Consider the following 22,070-nt stretch of genomic DNA (forward strand, 5'->3'; position numbering starts at 1 on the left):
CGCCTCCCGGGTTCACGCCATTCTCCTGCCTCGAGACTCCCGAGTAGCTGGAACTACAGGCGCCCGCCACCTCGCCCGGCTAGATTTTTGTATTTTTTAGTAGAGACGGGGTTTCACCGGGTTAGTCAGGATGGTCTTGATCTCCTGACCTCGTGATCCGCCCGTCTCGGCCTCCCAAAGTGCTGGGATTACAGGCTTAAATAAAGACTGGGTGCGGTGGCTAATCGCTGTCCCCACAGGTATTAAAGTCTTTCACTGACTAGCAACACTGCACAGAGGTAACATCAAATGATCTCCTGCTGTACCATGTTGTACTCCCAAAGAAATCCTAGCACCTGGAAGGCCAAGGTGGGAGGATCAATTGAGTCCAGAAGTTCAGGACCAGCTTGGGTAACATAGCGAGACCCCATCTCTACAAAAAAATTTTTAAAAATAGCTAAGTGTGATGGCATGTGTCTGTGGTCCTAGCTACTTGCAAGACTAAGCAGGCGGATGACTTGTGCCCAGGAGTTAAAAGGCTGCAGTGAACTAAGATTGCACCACTGCACTCCAGCCTGGGCAACAGAGTGAGGGCCTGTCTCAAAAATAAAACACTGCTGGGTGTGGTGGCTCACACCTGCAATCCCAGCACTTTGAGAGGCTGAGGTGGGTGGATCACTTGAGAACAGGAGTTGGAGACCAGCTTGGCCAATATGGCAAAACTCCATCTCTACAAAAAATACAGACAGTAACTGGGTGTGATGGCACATGCTTATTATCCCAGCTACTCAGGAGGCTGAAGCAGGAGAATTGCTTGAAGTTGCAGTGAGCCAAGATTGCACCACAGCACTCTAGCCTGGGTGACAAAGAGAGACTCTGTCTCAAAATAAATAAATAAATAAATAAAAAATAAAACAAAACTTTACATAAAAGTAAAACATGCAAAATGCTAAGCAGTATTTGGAACAAGGTATTATTAGCTATTATTATTAGCAGTGTTCTACCTAGAGAGATCAAAATACTGTGCTACATCTAGCACTGAGAGTGTCCCAGTGTCTCTCAAGCACCCACTAGTTGCTTTGTAAGGTATCTGCTTCCTTTCCTATAACTTGAGTTGCTTTACTCTTAGTACACTTGAAAAATTCAGTGTCAGGACTAGTATATTTTATTTTCAGATGCAAGCAGCAACTTTGGCATTTCTTATCACAAAAAAACTATATGAGAAAGCTGGCAAGCCCAGTGAACTTCCTGGCCGGAGAGGTTTTTCCATTAAAGGTGGTAAGGTTTGATCATCCACCATCTTTAGAGTTTGACCATTGAGTTGGACAGCTCTGCAAAGGGGAAAGATACACCGAGTTAACCAAGTGGTGCAAGCCCCACCTATGCCCCTACAAAAGTCATGAAATCTTTATTAGACCAAATAAACTTGTGTGTGTGTGTGTGTGTGGCAGCCTATATTATATAACTTGTATTTCAACACTGTATCAGTTAGGCATTTGACTAGATAATCTTTAAGCTACAATGGCAGAGTTGAGTAGTTATGATAGAGATCATATGGACCCCAAAGCCAGAAATACTTACTGTCTGGCCCATTACAGAAAATGGAACACACACAATCTATACTAGGCAATATGATGGCGGTATTAAAAGGATAAACATGACACACCTTCTGGAATGGTGGCTATTTTATTTAATGGCCAATAATTGAAACTATTTCCATATAAAGCAAATAGATATGTAGAATAGAATGCAGTTTCTATGAATTTAGCATAAATGGTAGCCAAAGAAATTTCTCACTTTCTACGCCCATAAACTGTAACTACGCCCATAAACTGTCTAACTCCCCTCTCCCTGCCAGAGGTAATGCATTCATTTTCTTACTATTATTAAGAAATTTTGGTAGAATGCTGTGGTGAACCAAAAACAATTTGGCTAAACTACAGAACATTTTATATTTCCTATGTATTTCACTATTGGAATTCAAATTAAAGACTTGAATGTTTTTAAAAATTAAGGAAAAATGTTATTTCTTATACACACTTATTATTATTTAAATCAAATTAATGCATATTCACAGAAGCAAAAAAATATGGACAAGAGCTTATGAAGAAAAGTTTTAGTCAGCTGTAGATCTATTGATATTTTCATAATTCTAAATAAGATGCTTATATCCCTTTTCCTCAAATACGTTTTATATTGTGAACCAAGTTAGCACTCTTTAAATATTGAAAACTTGTAAGATTAGGCTGAGCACGGTGGCTCACACCTGTAATCCCAGCACTTTGGGAGGCTGAGGCAGGTAGATCGCTTGAGGCCAGGAGTTCAAGATCAGCCTGGCCAACATGGCAAAACTCCATCTCTACCCAAAAATACAAAAATTAGCTGGGCATGGTGGTGTGTGGTGTGCGCATGGCTGAGACATGAGAATTGTTTGAACCCGGGAGGCGGAAGTTGCAGTGAGCTGAGATTGCACCACTGCGCTCCAGCCTGGGCGGTAGAGTGAGATTCTGTCTCAAAAACAAAACACAAAAAACAAAAAACAAAAAACAAAAAAACAACGGAGAACGTATAAGATTAGTTACTGTCAGAGTTATATTTATATCATTTATGTAATACATGTAATGTATGTAGAACACTTACAACAGGGTCCTTTATATAGTAAACACTATAAAAGTATTATCTATCATCACTATTATTACTCAGATAAATATACAAAAAGTAACCTAAGTCACCATAACCATTTTAAACATTTTGATGTATATCCATTCTTTCATCTATTTTTTATGTACATGTATACAGTCATATACCACATAAGGATGTTTTGGTCCACCACAGACTGCATATATGAGCGTGGTCCCATCAAATTATAAAATTATAATTCCTATTGCCTAGCAATATCATAGCCATTATAATATTGTAGCACAACACATTAGTTTTCTATGTTTAGATATGTTTAGATACACAACTACTTAACCCAATGGTAACTTGTATATTCACTACAGTAGCATGCTTTACAGGTTTGTAGCCTAGGAGCCACAGGCTAGTCATATAGCCTGGATGCATAGTAGGCTAGACCATCTAGGTTTGTGTAAGTTCACTCTATGATGTTCACACAAGGATGAAATCACCTATCGACACATTTCTCAGAAGGTATCCCCATCATTAAGCAATACATCACTGTACACATCTTTTTTTTTTTTTTTTACTTAAGTATGGGTATACTGTATTTTCTTAAAACTTGATTCTTCCCCCTGCCCCAGCACATCCTTTTTCTCACACCATTAAACATTCATCCACTACTTAATTTTAATGTCTGCACAGGATTCCATGGTGTGAGTATATTATTTACTTAATTCTCTAATGTTAGATATTTTTCCATGTAGCATTATTACATATATTTTTTCACTTAAAAAAATCTCTCACACCCTGTCCTCATTAAGCATCAGTGAGCAGAAAAACTGGTTTCCATTTTGACCTAATGAGATGCTCAGTCCTGGGTTCTGTAACTTAAGACATATCAGTAGCATGTGCATGATGGTGGCAGAGGCTAGCATGCCTGCATTGCAGTTGTCCTCAGTCTATATGAGTTGGTTTTGTTTAAAAGCCTGTATCACCTCAATTTTTAGATGGGGAGAAGGAGGAAATGTCATGACCATCATCAGGAAACCACAAACAAAAATAGGTCTTGAAAATATCTCCAACTGACAGTGTTAAGAGTCTGTTCTGCATGAAATTAAGAACCTTGCAAGAGTACACACAAAAGTTTTAGATATGCTTTTGGAGAGGATATTTTGCTACAAAGTTTAAAGGTAAATTTGGTCATTGTGAATTAATCCTGCTGTAGATAAGACAAGGTAGATGGGCAAGATATTATACCATTAGGCTATATTGTTTAATCAGCTGTACATTTATCTAAAAGATGCTACACATATATCAAGGGTAAGTTTAATGTATGCTGATTATTTTCACATCAAGCTGGGCAATGAGGATGGGGTTTAATTTGGGTATAGTGTCTTATTTTATATTCTGAAGTCAATAACATGATGACAAAGAAATAGAAGATGTTTGTCAAATTTCAGATGAAATGAAGCTGGAAGGAATTAGCAAGCAACAGATTCGGCAGAAGTGGGGATACTGGGCAAAATTTATGAGATAAATATAAAATACTGCCTTTATGTTAAAAATATGTTCATTCAGCCCAGATGAGGTGGGTCATGCCTGTAATCCCAGCACTTTGGGAGGCTAAGGCAGCAGGATTGCATGAGTCCAGGAGTTCAAGACCAGCTTGGGCAATATAGTGAGACCTCGTCTCTATTTAAAAAAAAAAAAAAGTTCATTTAAATATTTATTAAATACTTACTATGCAGGACTCTAAAAATTTTTAGGGCTGGGTGCAGTTATTCATGCCTGTAATCCCAGCACTTTGGGAGGCCGAGAAAGATCACTTAAGCTTAGGAGTTTGAGACCAGCCTGGGCAACATAATGAGACCCTGTCTCTACAAAAAATTAAAAAATTAGCCAGGTGTGGTAGCATAAGCCTGTGGTCTCAGATACTCAGAAGGCTGAGGAGGAAGGATCACTTGAGCCCAGGTAGCGGTGGCTGCAGTGAGCTGTGACAGCACCACTACACTCCAGCCTGGGAGACAGAATGATACCCCTGCCTCAAAAATAATAATAATGATAGTAATAATTTTTAAAGGTGACTGCTGTTTAACTCTCCGAGGTTGTTAATACGAGCAAACATACAGACTGTGCACTCATAAACTTATGGTGTACTTTTTTGCAAAATTTTAAAGACAAGAAGAGTGTAAGTAATATATACTCATCAAAGAGAATTTAGGGGAATTGTCTATAATTTCTATAACATTGTCTATAATTTCACCAGTTTTCCAATTATAAAACATGAAATGTGTGATCAGAATGTAATAGGGACAGGGCACGGTGGCTCACGCAGGTAATCCCCGCACTTTGGGAGGCCGAGGTAGGTGGATCACTTGAGTTCAGGAGTTCGAGACCAGCCTGGCCAACATAGTGAAACCCCATCTCTATGAAAAATACAAAAGTTAGCCAGGTGTGGTGGTGGGTGCCTGTAATCCCAGCTACTCGGCAGGCTGAGGCAGGAGAATCTCTTGAACTAGGAGGCAGATGTTGCAGTGAGCCATGATCTCTCCACTGCACTCCAGCCTGGGCAACAGAGCGAGACTCCACCTCAAAAAAAAAAAAAAAAAGTAATAGGGTCTACTAAATACAGCAAAAAGAAGAGTCATTGGAGAAATTGGTCATAGTTAGCCTAAAGTGAAGACAATCCAATTTTCCTTCAAACATTTGGGAATTATTCCAGAGAAAATGAGGTATTCAGGATTGCTCCAAATTAGGGGTGGCAAACTCAAATGACACAAAGGCCAAGAAAGTGATAGGTGCAAGAACAGTAGGACAGGTGTAAGATAATAGGGTCAGGTAGAGACTGCAGAGAGCTGCAAAGCTGAATGACCTGTCTAAAGTATACAATCCCCATTTAATTCCAGCTAGTTGGGAAAGCAAGCCCAGAGTTGCCGTAGTATCCATTTTTAAAGAAAAGCTGGAGATTCAGATATTTTAATAGCTGTCAATTTTTTGATGCTGACAATTAACTAAAAACAAAACACAAAGTGCATGCCAACCTCCCCTACCAGAAAAAGGGGAGGGGGGAATCCTCCAAACTAACTTGTCTACAAGAATGAGGTATAGTTTCCAACCTCTCCTCTAGAGAACAGAACTAAGAGCAGCAAGTGAAGGCACCGAGAGGCTCACTTTATCCTTGCCAGAGAGAATAGTCACCCTGAAGGGCTTTCCATGGGTAGTTGGACTAAAATGATCTCTTATGATGCTTCCAACTCTACAACTGTTATTCAATTACTTCAGAAAATTATTTTTTATCAGCAGCAAACACAAATATGCTAAAAAAAAAAAATAACCATTTCAAAAAGGGTCAGAACCTAAATTGAAAAAAGTATCTGTTACCCAAAAATGCATTATTTACAACAAGGGGAAGAAAATATTTAAACAGTAGGAAAATGGTTAACTAAACCATGGTAGTATTTTATAAAACATACAGCCCATTAAAAATGTCTACAAAGGGACCAGGAAACTTTGTATCCAGCACTTTGGGAGGCCAAGGCAGGTGGATCACCTGAGGTCAGGAGTTCAAGACCAGCCTGGCCCACATGGTGAAACCCCATCTCTACTAAAAATACAAAAATTAGCCGGTGTGGTGATGCGCGTCCTTAATCCCAGGTACTAAGGATCCTGGCTGAGGTGAGAGAATTGCTTGAACCTGGGAGGCGGAGGTTGCAGTGAGCCTAGATCACACCATTGCATTCTAGCCTGGGTGACAGTGAGACTCTGTCTCAAAAAAAAAAAAAAAAAAAAGAAAAAGAAAAAGAAAAAAAGAAAAAAATGTCTATAGAGGCCATGTTGGAAAGGCTCTTGGGAAGACTTCCAGATCTCTCCCCCAACCCTGCCTTTTCCTATTACATGTTATATGATTATAGTTATAGTAAAATAAAGCATAGAAGGGAAAAAAATAAAAGAGCAGTACCCAGTGTTAATAATGTTTGTCTGTGGGGGATAGGACTTTGAAGAAAGCATGCTTACTGTACTACCTCAAATTCTGAGGCTAATAGTCCTGGAACACATCACTTATGTGGCATTTGCAAAGATGGGAGGAGATGGTGAGAATTTTGTAAACTCTTAATATTTATTTACTTATTTATTTATTTATTTTTGAGACAGGGTCTCACTCTGTCACCCAGCCTGGGTGACAGAGGCACCATCACAGTTCACTGCAGCCATGACCCCCTGGGCTCAAGCAATCCTCCCACCTCAGCTTCCCAAGGAGCTGGGACTACAGGCACGCGCCACCATGCCTGGCTAATTTTGGTATCTTTTTGTAGAGAGAGTTTCACCATATTGCCCAGGCTGGTCTCGAACTCCTGGGCTGAAGCGATCTGCCTGCCTCAGCTTCCCAAAGTCTTGGGATTACAAGGCGTGAGCCACTGCTCCAAGCCTGTAAACTCTTTTTATGTTCCAATATGAGAGTAGTCATGAGAAAGGAACTCCTTCCAACATACATTGAACAGAAACCTCAAAATATTTATATGTCTAAATCTTCAAGACTCATCGTCATTTTTGGCACTCCATTGAATACAGGCTTTTATAAGATGTAGTCAATAATTGGTTTTTGAAACCAAAATGTATGAGAATCTACTTAAGAAGTACACTGTAGCTATTCTTTTTCTTACTCTAACCAATACAAATTAATGCTATAAAAGAATCACACTGATCTCACATGGTATGATATTTTATACCAACCCACATACCTTTAACAGCAATTATATACAGGTATATTTTGCTTTAGTGAATGTGTTATCAAGAATTATGTCTTTTTAGGGTAAATAATTTAAATGCATTGAGTGGATCTTGATATGTCAAGTTATTTTGAAATGCAAACTTATTCTCTAAGATAACTGCTAGTTTGTGTTCACATCCTTTTGCTTTAGACTCTTAGGGTGAGTTACACTCATATTAGTAAGTATTCATATATAAATTTCCTGAATATGAAGAATTATTAGAACTTGAAATAGTTGACTTTGTCTTTTGCTCCCTGTCCAAACTCTCTGTTCTGATAAACACCAATACATTTATTGAAAGTTTGGAATGAACAAGGAAAATTACTTACTTGGAAAGTAATCCATGAGGTCCCAAAGGTCTTAGAAGGTATTTATCCACTTGCTTCTCAAAATAAGGATAGGGTAACCGCAAGTACTTGGTGACATTATGGAGGTTTATGGCATACAGAGTTAAATCTCCTTCTTTATACATTGGACTAAAAGCAAAGAGGTTAACTCAATAAAAATATTTATCTAATTTAAGCAATTAAAAACTCAATTACAAATGTGATCCTAAGTATTAGTATCCATAATGACAATCCATAATGCATCCTAAGTTTTAGGATCCATAATGACAGTGGGCGCTCTTAATATCCTTCTTTTATGATCATATTAGACCACTAGTGTGGTCCTATTTTGAAAACATGATTAAAAACATTGCCCTTCATGCTACCAATGTCTGGGCTAGAGCACGCTGAGATCCTCACAGCTCTGCCAGCTGGGTTGCTAGGAAGCCAGCCAGACTATCCATTTACAGACATAGGAAGGTAAAAGGCAAATTTTATGGGTTCATGTGAATTCACATTATAAACAATAAAACAGGGGCTTTTCCTAGCCTTACAAAAAGACTGAAACAAATAAGAACACTAAATCTACTGACGTTTCTTACGAATTTATCCATTCAAACCATTCCCCTTGCTACTTCCCACTGGGGTCCTCACTATCCACAGAGTTCCCAGTCACCAATAATCAGAAATGGTAGATGGTCTTTTTTGGCTAGAATTAGTATTTCAGTATCGTCTTACCAGGAATGATAGATTGAAACCTATCTAGAGAATATTCCTGAGATTTAGGAACATTTTTTGCTACCTAAAGCAAGAGTATGAGGCTACAAAAATCTCTATGTCTTCTCAACTCCAGAAACCGCGGTCACAACTTTTGAAAATAATATTGTTGTTATTATTGTTCTCCTCTTCAAGAATCACTTGAACCTGGGAGGCAGAAGTTGCAGTGAGCTGACATTGCACTACTGCACTCCAGCCTGGGTGACAAAAAACAACAACAATAAAAGTATCATTTTTCTTTTAAAAATAAAATAAAATAAAATCGTTGTCTAAAACTTTACTAAACGGCAACCGCCTACACTTCTGCAATGTATAGATACATGCAACAGGGTGTTTGAGTGAAGTTACGTGCTTACCCACTAAAACTTGATGATTGGTGAAGGGTGTGTCTCATACTTACTTGTCAATGTTTGTGCAATGAAGGTATACTCGAAGGTTCCTTCTCTTTGGGCCTTTCACGCTTGCCATTAACACCTTGGTGCCCACCAATTTCTTGAACAGAAGGGATAGCCAATAATCCTTGTTGTGGTGGTTGGAGACAAAAATAGATCTTTACTTACTTCCTTATTTAAGAAAACCAGTGGCAAGCAAATAGTTATCCTACAAATAGTATCACTGTTATCCTGGGAGCATTTAAATAGGATTCATCTTTTTTTTCCTCACATGTGACCACCGTGAATCTGACAGCAGTATCTTGCTTGCTGCTGTTTAGCACTGGAGGACACAATTCAAAAGGCCATATCCTCTAGGGCATATCTGTCAAGAATGATCAGAGTTTAAGTATCCTTGGTTATCGTTCATCTGAGAATTCAAAGCAAAGCTCAAAGCCAAACTTTAGACACACACACACACACACACACACACGTACACACTCACAAAGACAAATTTTTAAAGTAAAACTTTTGTCTAAGAGACAAATAATTTCATTTAGGCCAGACACAGTGGCCAAAGTGTAATCCCAGAATTTTGGGAGGCTGAAGTGGGTAGATTGCTTGAACCCAGGAGTTTAAGATCAGTCTGGGAAACATGATGAAACCCCTTCTCTACAAAAAATACAAAAAATTAGCCAGGTATGGTGGTGTGCACCTGTAGTTCCAGGTACTCAGGAGGCTGAGGTGGGAAGATCACCTGAGCCCAGGGGGTCGAGGCTGCAGTTAGCCATAATTGCGCCACTGCACTCCAGCCTGGGAAACTAAATGAGACACTGTCTCAAAATAAAAGAAAAAAAATTTCATTTAAAACCTTATTCCCCCCACCCCAATGAAGTAATGGATTAGACAATGGTCATCACTAGCTATCAAGATCAAAACCAGACACAACCAGACATTATGTGCTTCCAGAAGCACATAATAAAGCATTCTTGCAACAAACAAACAAACAAAAAAACAAAAAAATAACCTGAATAAACTCAAGCTTCTAGGTGTAACTACTAGTTTACAGGAAACATAGGGGACAGAGGAACATGCTAAGTGATATCACACGAATAAATTTAGCAAACTCCAGAATGTAGGAAATACTATAGAACAAATTAGCTATTTTTTCACATTAATAAATTACAAGAGATGAAAGAAAGGGAGGAAGAACTTAAAGATGAAAAAACTTAAGAGACAAATCAACCAAATGCAATATATGAACCTTGTTTGGATTCTGATTTGAATAAACTATCAACAATATTTTAGACAATAAGGAAAATGTAAGACACTGACAAAATATTTGGTGATACTAAGGAATTATTGTTAATATTTAAAGTATGATAAAAGTAGTGTGTTTTTCCAAAATGATACATACTAAATATATATATATATATATATATATATATGTCTCACTCCATCACCCAGGCTGGAGTGCAGTGGTGTGAACGCAGCTCACTGCAGCCTCAACCTCCTGGGCTCAAGCAATCCTCCTGCCTCAGCCTCTCATGTAGCTGGGACCACAGGCATGTGCCACCATGCCCAGATAACTTTTTGATTTTTCATAGAGACGAGGGGGTCTCACTTTGTTGCCAAAGCTGGTCTTGAACTCCTGGGCTCAAGTGATCCTCCTGCCTCAGCTTCCCAAAATGTTGGGATTACAGGTGTAAACCACCACACCTAGCACATACTGAAATATATATAGATAAATTAATATATCTGAAATTTGCTTCAAAGTAATCTAATAGGTAGGAGGTAAAAAGTGGGAAGGATTATGGATCAAACAAGATCAAAGTATGCAGGAGGAAAATATAATTTTCCTTCTACTGTTAGTTCTTAGTTGGGATGGATCTCTGTAACAAGACAGAAAACAGGAGAAAAACAAACATAAGTGTATTAACATGTGTATTTTATATATACATGTATATATAAATAGAGAAATATATGTATATATATTATATATATGTGTGTGTGTGTGTGTATATATACAGAACATATATTTTCTGTATGTATATATATACAGAACAAGTAATTTTCAAAAAGGTGGCTTAGAACTCCAGCTTATATAGCATCTTTAAGAAAGAACAATACATTTTTGGACAAGAGACATGACAAAGGAAAAGGATTTTGAGTCTCTAGGGGTGGCAAGTTGTGGGAAGGAAAATAAATGAGTATGTAATATAGTTTCTTCTAGTGCCATCTTTAGACTGATAAGGGTCTGAAGTTATCTTCAGTGATTAACTCTTGTTTTTCCTGGTAGAAAGGGAAGGAGGGGGACTTTTAAATTTTATGTCCTGCTTTTAGGCAAATGGAAGAGGACACAGAACTTTTCTTCTATGTGTTTCTTCCCAGTTGCCTTCAGCTCAAAATAATCCTTATGCCAAAGTGGCATATTTTGGGGTGGCATATTCTAGTCTCCTAAAATGGGTTCATATACTTTCCTCTGTATTTTGTATATGATTAAAATTTTCTATAGTAAAAGTTTTTCTTAAAAAACCACGGATCGGTGGCAGGCACAATGGTTCATGCCTGTAATCCCAACACTGGGAGGCTGAGGTGGGAGGATCACTTGAGCCCAGGAGTTCAAGACCAGCCTGCGCAATACAGTGAGACCTTGTCTCAATTTTAAAAATAATAAATAAATAAATACATAAATCATCATTCAACATGTACCCCAACTTTCCTTCTTGAAAGTAAAGGGCAAGTAGACTTAACAAGACAAATGGCTTTCGTTTCTCTGCTTAAATTCCACTTTTTCAGTGGAGACAAGAGTGGAATCAATGTTTTCAAAGGAGACATACGCATGGGTCAATGATTGGTAGGGTAGAAAGTGTGCGGGCCTCAGAGGCAAGATTTGAATGGGAGTTTTAAGAGTAACGTAGGACTACAGTGTGGCTTCCTGTAAATCAGGTAACCTCTTCTTAATTTGAACTTCCTTATCTAAAAAATGGATCCAAGATACCTGCCTTGCCACCTCACAGGACTGTCATGCAAATAAAACAAATTCACAGACATGTAGAGTGAATTTAAGCCTAATCCCCTTGGATCTACAAGTGTCAAGGGTACCATTTACTCTTGCACCTTTTTCTAGCTGATTGAGAACCTTGAAGGAGAAGCATATTTAGTGCATATACAAAGAGTTTGTAAGGCAAAGGTTTATGTCTGGGCCCTGGGAAAATTTGGAGGAGATAAAAAGGTGAGGAGTAGATTTTGAATGTTTGTCTAGTGAAATTACTATGCTTAGTTTAACTCTATAGATGACAGAATATACTTGGGGAAAGATAAATTCCATTTTTGCAAGGTCACTTTTCTAAGAATTTTCTTAAAAAGGATGAGTAATATGTTCCACAAGCTTGGGCCACTATAGATAAAAAGCAATTTTGTTAGGAAGTCTATCCACAAACCACAAAAGCCTAGCTTATATTTTCACATAGGCTCTCTGCAAAATTTCTTAGCTTTCCTACCACATTCAAATAATTCTTTTAGGAATTATTCTTAGAAAATAGATATCTGCAAATGACATTTTAGACTATAAAAATCAAGGTCATGCTTCTAAGGGCTACATCTGTATTATCCCTGACATATATTTAGACATATAGATCTTCCATGAGGCTTTTTGGGAAGAAACATTTCCTGATTTAGCACCAGATGCGGTTGGAGGAAGGATTAGACATGAGACTTTATTCATAAATATCTTGAAGATTATTAACAAAATAGTAAATTCTTAGCATGAGATTTTTAAGCAAATACATGGTACTGGCTCATTTTAAGGTTAAATAAATCATAATTTCATAACAAAAAATGTTTTGAAGCTTTGCATTACTGTAGGCAATTATAACTTTGATTTACTTTGTAAAATATTTAAAAATCCAACTTGTTTTATCTTATATAATGAGTCATAAAATTTCAAATTATCCCCTTTTAAACAAAATCCACACTATACCGCAAATGGCTTACATTTAAAAAGTTATTCCTAGCTCTTGATTTCTTCTCTTCAAACACACACACAAAAATATTAGATTGGTTGATATCTAAGGCTCCTTCTAATTCATCATCTCATGATTTGGCTAGTTACTGAGAGGATTGACTATTCATAGGAGGTTAACACCAGGGGTCCTGAGTTGACTTTAATCTGCCCTACTAGAATTAGGAAAATAATGGTCACTTACAGGTAAAGGATCGAAGTTTTCATCCACTAAATGGTAGTTTCCGGCTCCAAAGAATACTTGCCTCATCACCACTTCTATTCCCATTCGGGCTGACAGGCCCAATTTATCCAGCCACCTGGGACAGAGCGAGACCAAGCTTTCTTCAGGTTTGGAAACAAAATTGCTCAATTCTAATTAGCACACCTTCTTGATTTTATTTATTTATTTATTTATTTATTTATTTATTTATTTAGAGACAGGGTCTCACTGTTGCCCAGGCTGGAGTGCAGTGGCGTGATCATAGCTCTCTGCAACCTCAAACTCCTGGGCTCCAGTGATCCTCCTGTCTCAGCCTCCCAAGTAGCTGAGACTGAAACCGCCTTTGCAGAAATTATAACTGAGGAAATTCTGACAGTGAAAGAGATCAGACCTAATTGACTCCATCTTGCTTCTGACCTTTCAGCTGTCCTTGTTCATTCCTGGGTGTAGGCTGAACTAACTTTGGGAAGAAATTCACTTCATGATTTGACTCTGAAACAAAATTGAGAATAGCCCTTTTCTGAAAAGACCCCCTTCTTGCCTGGGGACCAGTCTACCTTTGCAGGACTAACAAATTAGCTACAACATTAGAGATTACGGTTTAGGGGTAATGCAGCCTCTGGCTCCAAGAGTGTGAACCTCCCCAAATTGTTCCTGGGGATAACATCGCTGTTGTAAAAACCTAAGATCAGCACTTGAAATATCTCACAGACCCTGAACTGGATGGATTAGTTCAGACCACCGAGACCGGTAATCTGGCCCAACCAGTTCTGCCATCCCATCCAGGAACAGAAGACAGCAAGAAAACCTCACTTCCACTCCCTATGATTCTATCGTCAACCTGACCAATCAGCACTCTCCACTTCCTAAGCCCCTACCCGCCAAATTATCCTTAAAAACTCTGATCCTCAAATGTTCGGGGAGACTGATTTGAGTAATAGTAAAACTCTGGTCTCCTGCACAGCTGGCTCTGCATAAATTACTCTTTCTCCATGGCAATTCCTGTCTTGATAATCGGCTCTATTTAGACAGCAGGCAAGGTGAATCTGTTGGGCGGTTACAGGACCACAGGTGTGTGCCATCATGTCTGGTTCTGATTTATTCATCTTTGAGGGAGGAATTATCAGGAAGCCACAAAAGTGTCATCAATTAGAAATAAGTCATTTAAATGAAATGGCGACTGCATGCAGCAGCAGCAGCAGCAGCAGAATCCCTCCCTTTACATCTTTCCATACGATAAGAAATCCGAGAAGACTGTTACCATGCTAGAGGTATCCCTTTCAGGGTGAGACAACTTCCACAAAGCAAAGTAGACAAATTCCCACCCCTATAGACAATTCCTGGTCCTATGAGGTCCCTGCACAAACAATGTGTGAGGGCTAAAGAAAAAGTTGCTGTCAGCAAGGGTAAAATGTAAAATAAGCAGAATTGCACCTAAGCTATTATGGGCACCTCTTTCCACTTCTCCTTCTCTATCCCCCTCTCCCCGACACCCCAGATCTTTAGTTAATGGCAAAACAAACATCCCCATTCTTTATTCCTCATGCTTCCATGGGCATAAAGGATTTGCAGTTTATTCTAGGCTTATAAGAATGAGGATGAGAGAAAAAAGAATGAAGATGGAAGAGAAAACAGAAACAAATCTCGCTTTCTTTTTTTGTGTTTTTTGGGACAGAGTCTCGCTCTGTCTCCCAGGCTGGAGTGCAGTGGCACAATCTCGGCTTACCGGGTTCACACCATTCTCCTGCCTCAGCCTTCTGAGTAGCTGGGACTACAGGTGCACGCCACCACGCCTGGCTAATTTTTTGTATTTTTAGTAGAGACGGGGTTTCACCATGTTAGCCAGGATGGTCTCGAACTCCTGACCTTGTGATCCGCCCGCCTCGACCTCCCAAAGTGCTGGGATTACAGACATGAGCCACCTCGCCCAGCCGAGAAACAAATCTCAATGTGAGGATATAGCACTACAGATTAAAAGCACTAACAGAGTTACTAAATGTAACTAAACCAGTATTTTAAAGCAATCAAGTTTGTCGTGTTGGATAATGAGATGATTTAATAAATCTTTAAATTCAATGATAGCCCCTCTGGTGGGACCTCATATTTTAGGCTCTAAACTTCTTGGGAATCTATGAATTATAGCTACATACACTAAGTATCCTCCTGAGAGACAAAGCTGTAATATGCTCTAACTTGCATTTTTTTTTTAAGAGACAGGGTGTGGCCAGGCGTGGTGGCTCATGTCTGTAATCCCAGCACTTTGGAAGGCTGAGGTGGGCAGATCACTTGAGATCAGGGGTTTCAGACCAGCCTGGGCAACATGGCAAAATCCTGTTTCTACTAAAAATATAAAAATTAGCCCAGTGCGGTGATAATTCTGTAGTCCCAGCTACTCAGGATGCTGAGGCAGGAGAATTGCTTGAACCCGAGAGGCAGAGGTTGCAGTGAGGTGAGATCGTGACACTGCCCTCTAATCTGGGTGACAGAGGGAAAAAAAAAAAAAAAAAGACAGGGTCTCACTCTGTTGCCCAGGCTAGAATGCAGTGGCACCATCATAACTCACTGCAGCCTCAAACTCCTGGGCTCAAGCAGTCCTCCCACCTTGGCCTCCCAAAGTGTTGGGATTACAGGAAAATACCATATCCGGCTATATGCATTATTTTACAATGTACTTCTTTAGAGGAAGGACTACTTGACATATTTATGGGCCATAATTAAAGGACAAAATTTCTAAAACAATTTATCCTTATAGTGATTAATTTAGGACACTTGTCAAAGATGTCCATCAAGCTTTAGTAAATCATTTTCTTGCAAAATCTGGCATGAATTTTGGGGTTCAGTCACTGAAACTGTCTTTGATCTGCTTTTTGGCTGGGGAGCTATTTCAGCGGAATAGAAGGATGGAGAAGAGCTGCACTCGGACCCCTAAGGCCAGTGCTGCTTCACTCACATAAAGCCAGCTGCAAAGGTGTCGGATAGCAAGGGCGCTCCCCCTCCATATGCAGAGCTTGTTTCTCCTAACCAGACCTTCTTGCCAGGCCTGGTGCTCTCAACCACCTATAGAACAGAAAAGTATTCATGGTAATTGCAAAAAAGCTGACCTGTGGCTTCAACTGTGGTGTTGGGGCATTCAAAACTTTGTATTCCTAGACCTACCCATCCTATATGGTTATAAAATATGTCCACAGTCATTTAATGGGAAATTTTCTTTTATTGAAATAGTAGGCTGTGGAAGGAATATGAAGTGAACCAACCCATTCTTATCATCTATGAGAGTTAATTCTACTAAAGGCTATTGGAAATATTTCAAGTTTCTAATCACACACATGGGGTAAGACCCAATGCTAAGGGGGAAACTAACAGTGGATAAGTCATAATACTTGTTCTCTAAAATTAGAAAAACATGTAAATATACATACCTATAGAATTTAGAACTAGCTAGCCTATAAAATAAGGATTCTGGTTTTACATTAAAAATGTTAAAAAGACTATTACCTGGAAAACTTTTTGCACAGATGAAATAAAAATGTCCAATACATCAGGATTTAGAAAATCTTCTTCGGTAGCAGTTCGTCCATTCAAATAGTAGCTAAATTATACAGAAAATATTCAGAAAAAAATAACAAACTTTATTTTCTGCTTTTATGCTAATTGCTGACCTTATTCTTCTTCTTACCTCTCCCACTCACCTGTTATTAAAAAAAGTAGAAGTTCTACTAGGGAAAGACCAAGATGGAAGGGGGTTATGAGGAGGAATCCATTCTATGCAAGTAACTAGAAATCAGTTACTCTGTCTTGAAAAAACACAGTGGCAAGTACATGTACTCCTGGATTACTGGTTCTTTGGCAAGCAATTGATGTTAGCTACTTATATGTTCCATGGGTTAATTGGCACTGTTCTTCTGTATAAAGTGATCTTTATAGAAATTACTACATTATTTAAAATAACTTTAAATTTTTGTTTTATTAATATTAAAATTGGAGCACAGTACTACTTGAGACACTATTTGTTTCTTATCTGAACTGCAGTCAATTGGCAGTTAAATGGAACTAAGTTTTTGAATACTAGATAATAAATAAAGCTAGCCTTACTTTCCTAGTATTAAGAATAGGAGACATACGTACTGATGCCATGTAACTGAATCAATCACTTCTCCACCAGCCTTCAGGAAGCTAGAAAAAAAATTTTAGTATCACTCAGTCATCTTATGATAATACATATATATGCACAATATACGCATGAGAGTTTTATTCCCTAGAAATGGGCTGGTTACTGCTTTAGGATGAGGTAAACACAAACTTTCTAATTTTGATAGCAAATTTTATCATAGGTGCCATTTGCCTCAGATCCCTTGATATTCTGAACCTGTCAAAATTTCCTCTTTTGGTAAATCATGTATGCAGGCAGCAAATTGTTTAATAACATGTGGACTATTGAGGATTGTCTATCAGATTTTTTTTTTTTTTTTTAAGAAAAGTGGTGGCTGGGTGTGGTGGCTCATGCCTGTAATCCTGGCACTCTGGGAGGCTGAGGTGGGAGGATAGCTTGAGCACAGGAATTCAAGAGACCAGCCTGGGCAACATAGGGAGACCCCATCTCTACAAACAAATTTTTTCAAAGTAGCCAGGTGTGGTGGTGTGCACCTGTAATCCCAGCTATTTGTGGGGCTGAGATGGGAGGATTGCTTGAGCCTGGGAGGTCAAGGTTGTAGTGAGCCATGGTTGTACCACTGCACTCCAGTCTGGGTGACAGAGCAAGACTCTGTCTCAAAAGAAAAAAGAAGAAAAGTAAAGTGATTCTGCATCCTCTAGTTCCTACCTCTTCAGCATCTCAGCAGTCTTTCTTCGAGGCTGACCAACATCAGGACCATAGAGTTTTGCATTTTTGAAGGTTGACTTTCTTAGAAGTTTATGCAATTGAATAAAATCTTCTCCTAACTGCGACCCATTGATGAAAATATCAGCCTTCTTAAGGAAACTGTTAGGTTCTGAAAGATAGCAATTCTCAAAATATATATATCGAGAAATGTATTAAAAAGCAAACATACAGCAGTATATAAAAGCAACAAAACATTTTCCAAATTACAAAAACTTGTAATTCAAAGTCAAGAAAAGTAAAACCAGGTCTGGCGTTACGGTTCATGCCCATAATCCCAGCATTTTGGGAGGCTGAGATGGGAGGATCCCCTGAGGTCAGGAGTTTTGAGACCAGTCTGGGTAACACAGTAAAAAATCCTGTTCCATGGAAGGAAAAAAAATTAGCTGGATGGTGGTGGTGCACCCTGTAGATCCAACTTGGGAGGCTGAGGGAGAGGATCACTTGAGCCCAGAAGGTCGAGGCCGTAGTGAGCCGTGATCACACAACTGTACTCCAGCCTGAGTGACAGAGCAAGGCTCTGTCTCAAAAAATAAAATAAATAAGTAAAGTAAAACTCATAGTTATACATAAGATACTCCAGAAAAACAAAACAAAAATTTTAACTGTATAATGGAGATATGAGGGGCTATTAAACAACTTGAAGTTAATAATGAGGGTGATAAACCAACGGATATGGATATCTGGGAACTAGCCTGTATTCCATGTCTAATAACTTCATTTACTTTGGAAAAAAAAAAGGTTTGAGACACGGCACAGTGGCTAATGCCTATAATTCCAGCACATTAGGAGTCTGAGGCAGGAGGATTACTTGAGGCCAGGAGATTGAGACCAGCCTGGGCAACACAACCAGACAAAAGAAAAAAAAAAAATTGACTAGGCATAGTGTAGTCCTAGCTAATCAGGGACTGAGGTGTGAGAGACTGCATGAGCCCAGGAGTTGGAGATTACAGTGAGCTATGAACACACCACTGCACTCCAGTCTGGGTAACAGAGCCAGATCTTGTCTGGGAAAAAAAAAAAAAAAAAAGTTTGAGCAGGAAGACATGTGCTCACCCTATTACTACATTTCGTCTCCCATTTAATCCTCATTTCCATTGGTTGATATGTGGAAAAAACACTATGTTTTGCATAAATGTGGCGAATCACGAAGACTTATAGTTAAAATTTACAAGTTCTTTACAAAAAAAGAGTGAAGACAATCAGGAGCTTGACCCACGTAGGATTCTATACTGGCAGGTTGTAGACCACTGGGTCCAGAAATGAAGGTTGCAATGGGGTTACTGAGATTAACTGACACGTTTGAGAAACTGAGGAAAGAAGGGATGGATAAAACAAACTGCTGACTTCCCAGTTTTGCTGAGTCCAGTCTGCCAAGCAAAATAGGGTTAAGTGATTCTGAAAATCTCAAGGGAATTTAGGAGCTGGGAAGGTTGCTGACTCCAACTGGTTCTCACCTCAAATGTAACATAAACTGGGATTGGCAATAATAGGTTCTGGAATAGATACAGTAGGAGTTTTCTGCCATATGCACTTCCAAAAGTTGCATTGTTGAGCACTTGCAAGAATGTGCCCAGGCAGAAGTCTATTTGCTAATATTAAAAAGAGTGTCATAAGAAATAATGCTAGTGGGGAATCTCCTTATTAATGAATTGTTGCCTGGGGTACTTACCATTGCCTAGTTCCCAAGACATGTTATACCTCTTGGAAGAGCAGTAGTCCAGGAGCAACTGAGCATTAGAACTGTTCCACTGCAAATCTGCTGTTCTTAATAATGCATTTAGGCCAAAGATCAAGTCCAGTCCTGAGCAATTTGCAAAAGTATACAGCATATCTACAGAGCTTCCTAAAAGAAAAATGTCACAATGTAATGGTTAGATTGGCACCATGATGAGGAAGGCCTCCAGATGTGCTTTTCGTAATGAATACCTATTTCTGTTGTTAAACTGAAGAAATTCTAATTCTAACAAATGATTATGTTTATGAGACAACAAAATTGGACAAATTAAAAAAAATCAATCTCACTTCATTTGCTCCAGCTGTTGAATGAAGTCCCATGGAAGAGACCAGAAGCTCTGGTCTGACACTTAGGTTTTGTTCAAGTGATATCAGGAGAATTGGGGAAGCCATAATTTATAGCTCAGTGCTCCACATGCATGGCCAGACTGTCATTAGTTAGCATAAACCCCACTCTTTGTAATCTAAATATCTCTAGTCACAAGTTTTAAAATATTTTAATAATTTTCATTATATTTAAAACAATTTTAAATCCCTGTATATGATTTATTAATTTAAAGTGAATCAAATTTTACATTAAAAAATTGGCCTAGAGTTATAGGACTGTGGTTTCCAAACTCTGTGCAAGGCAAGTTGGGGAGCACCAGTGAATGCATGGGTACAGTGGCAGGATTTAGCAACTAAAAGTGCAGGGCACCTAAACTTGAACTTCAGATAAGCAATACATAATTTTTAGTGTATGTCGTATGTAACCGTTAAGAAATACTTAACACAGGGGCCAGGTGCAGTGGCTCATGCCTGTCATCCTAGCACTTTGGGAGGCCGAGGCGAGTGGATCATTGAGCCCAGGAGTTCAAGACCAGCCTGGGCAACATGGCAAAACCACATCTCTACAAAAAGTACAAAAATTAGCTGAGCATGATGGTAAGCACCTGTAGTCCCAGCTAGCTACTTGGGAGGCTGAGGTGGGAGGATCACCTGAGCCCAGGGAGGTCAAGGCTGCAGTGAGCCATGATCATGCCATTGCACTCCAGCCTGGGCAACAGAATGAGACCTTGTCTCAAAATTTAAAAAAAAAAAAAAAAGGAAGAAAGAAAAGAAAAATAATTAAAATGAAAAGAATTATTTATCTGAAATTCAACTCTAACCAGGCAATACTATTCACAGAGGCACTGTAGGCTCTTTTAAGTTTGCAAGGGAAAAACATCAACATCTATTGGACAACATAAGACCTATTACTATTAGGTTGTGTAGACCTTACAATTTAATAATCAAAACACAGGTATTTTTTGTGGCCTAGGTGTGCTGTAAAAAAATTTTCTGTGATATTAAGGTACCATAAGTTTGGGAACTTCTGTACTCTGCTTTTTAAACCATTAGCTGTTCTATTATCACATTTTGAGAGTGGCAATAATATAATTTTAAGTGTTGTCTTTAAATTGATTATCATATGCATAATACGTCCTTCCAATTTTCATGTATATCTATAGTCGTTTGTTAAAGAGTAATTCATTCCTGAACTTTTGTAGTTTTAAAAAAAAAAAGATCTCTCTCTATCTGGCAAACTTACACCCTTTCTCCTTAAAAGTGGCTTTGTTTTTGTTTTGTTTTTAAGTCTTTGGCCTGAATAACATAGTATAATATTAAATATTAGCTATTTAGACTGGGCACGATGGCTCACGCCTGTAATCCCAGCACTTTGGGAGGCTGAGGCAGGTGGATCACCTGAGGTCAAGAGTTCGAGACCAGCCTGCCCAATATGGTGAAATCCCATCTCTACTAAAAATACAAAAATTATCTGGGTGTGGTGGCATGCACCTGTAGTCCCAGCTACTTGGGAGGCTGAGACAGAATTGCTCGAACTCAGGAGGCAGAGGTTGCAGTGAGCTGAGATCACGCCACTGCACTGTAGCCTGGGTGACGAAGCAAGACTCCGTCTCAAAAAAAAAAAAAAAAAAAATTAACTATTTAATATTAGCTATAAAGACCACTAGGCAGAAACAACTCTTGCAAGCTGCTTTAGGTGTTTTGATATTTGCTGTGTCACCCACTTCCATAAGCTGCTGCCTACCATCAAGGAATGACAGACATTTGGGTTTGAAAAGCTCCCTAGAGTCCTGTGACCCAGAATTCTACTGGATCTTAGAGCCACAGTTTCGGGCAGTATGGAGGCTTTGGGATCACCAGCCTGTGCTTAACCTCCACCCTCATTTTTCTAGGGGGAAACTGAGATCCAAACAAGGTAAGTCTTTGCCCAATATCACACAGCCATTTGGTGGCAGTACCATTACTAGAGCCTGCTACAAGGGGTGAGTGACCTGCTTTAGTTACATATTATAGGCTTTTATATTTCAAAAACATGTTGTAGAAAGTGCCCTGGATCAGGAATC

General features: G+C 38.9%; 1 protein-coding gene across 3 annotated transcripts in view; it reads right to left on the reverse strand.

The window, feature by feature from the left end:
* Positions 1 to 1,128: 1,128 nt before the first annotated feature.
* HPSE (heparanase) overlaps positions 1,129 to 22,070 on the reverse strand; it is a 41,075-nt gene continuing 20,133 nt past the window's right edge. For 2 of the 3 annotated variants that reach the window (XM_007999106.3, XM_007999105.3), the window contains 9 exons: positions 19,616 to 19,789; positions 17,887 to 18,055; positions 17,193 to 17,240; positions 16,563 to 16,656; positions 16,018 to 16,124; positions 13,050 to 13,164; positions 8,871 to 8,989; positions 7,697 to 7,843; positions 1,129 to 1,310 (listed from right to left, as the gene is read on the reverse strand). In XM_007999106.3, the coding sequence (XP_007997297.3) occupies positions 1,151 to 1,310; positions 7,697 to 7,843; positions 8,871 to 8,989; positions 13,050 to 13,164; positions 16,018 to 16,124; positions 16,563 to 16,656; positions 17,193 to 17,240; positions 17,887 to 18,055; positions 19,616 to 19,789 (1,133 nt within the window). In that variant the 3' untranslated portion in view covers positions 1,129 to 1,150. Of the gene's footprint in view, positions 5,188 to 7,696; positions 7,844 to 8,870; positions 8,990 to 13,049; positions 13,165 to 16,017; positions 16,125 to 16,562; positions 16,657 to 17,192; positions 17,241 to 17,886; positions 18,056 to 19,615; positions 19,790 to 22,070 lie in introns of all 3 variants that reach the window. The other variant, XM_073017462.1, reaches the window with a different exon arrangement.

This window comes from Chlorocebus sabaeus, chromosome 7, assembly GCF_047675955.1.
Source record: "Chlorocebus sabaeus isolate Y175 chromosome 7, mChlSab1.0.hap1, whole genome shotgun sequence".
NCBI lineage: Eukaryota > Metazoa > Chordata > Mammalia > Primates > Cercopithecidae > Chlorocebus > Chlorocebus sabaeus.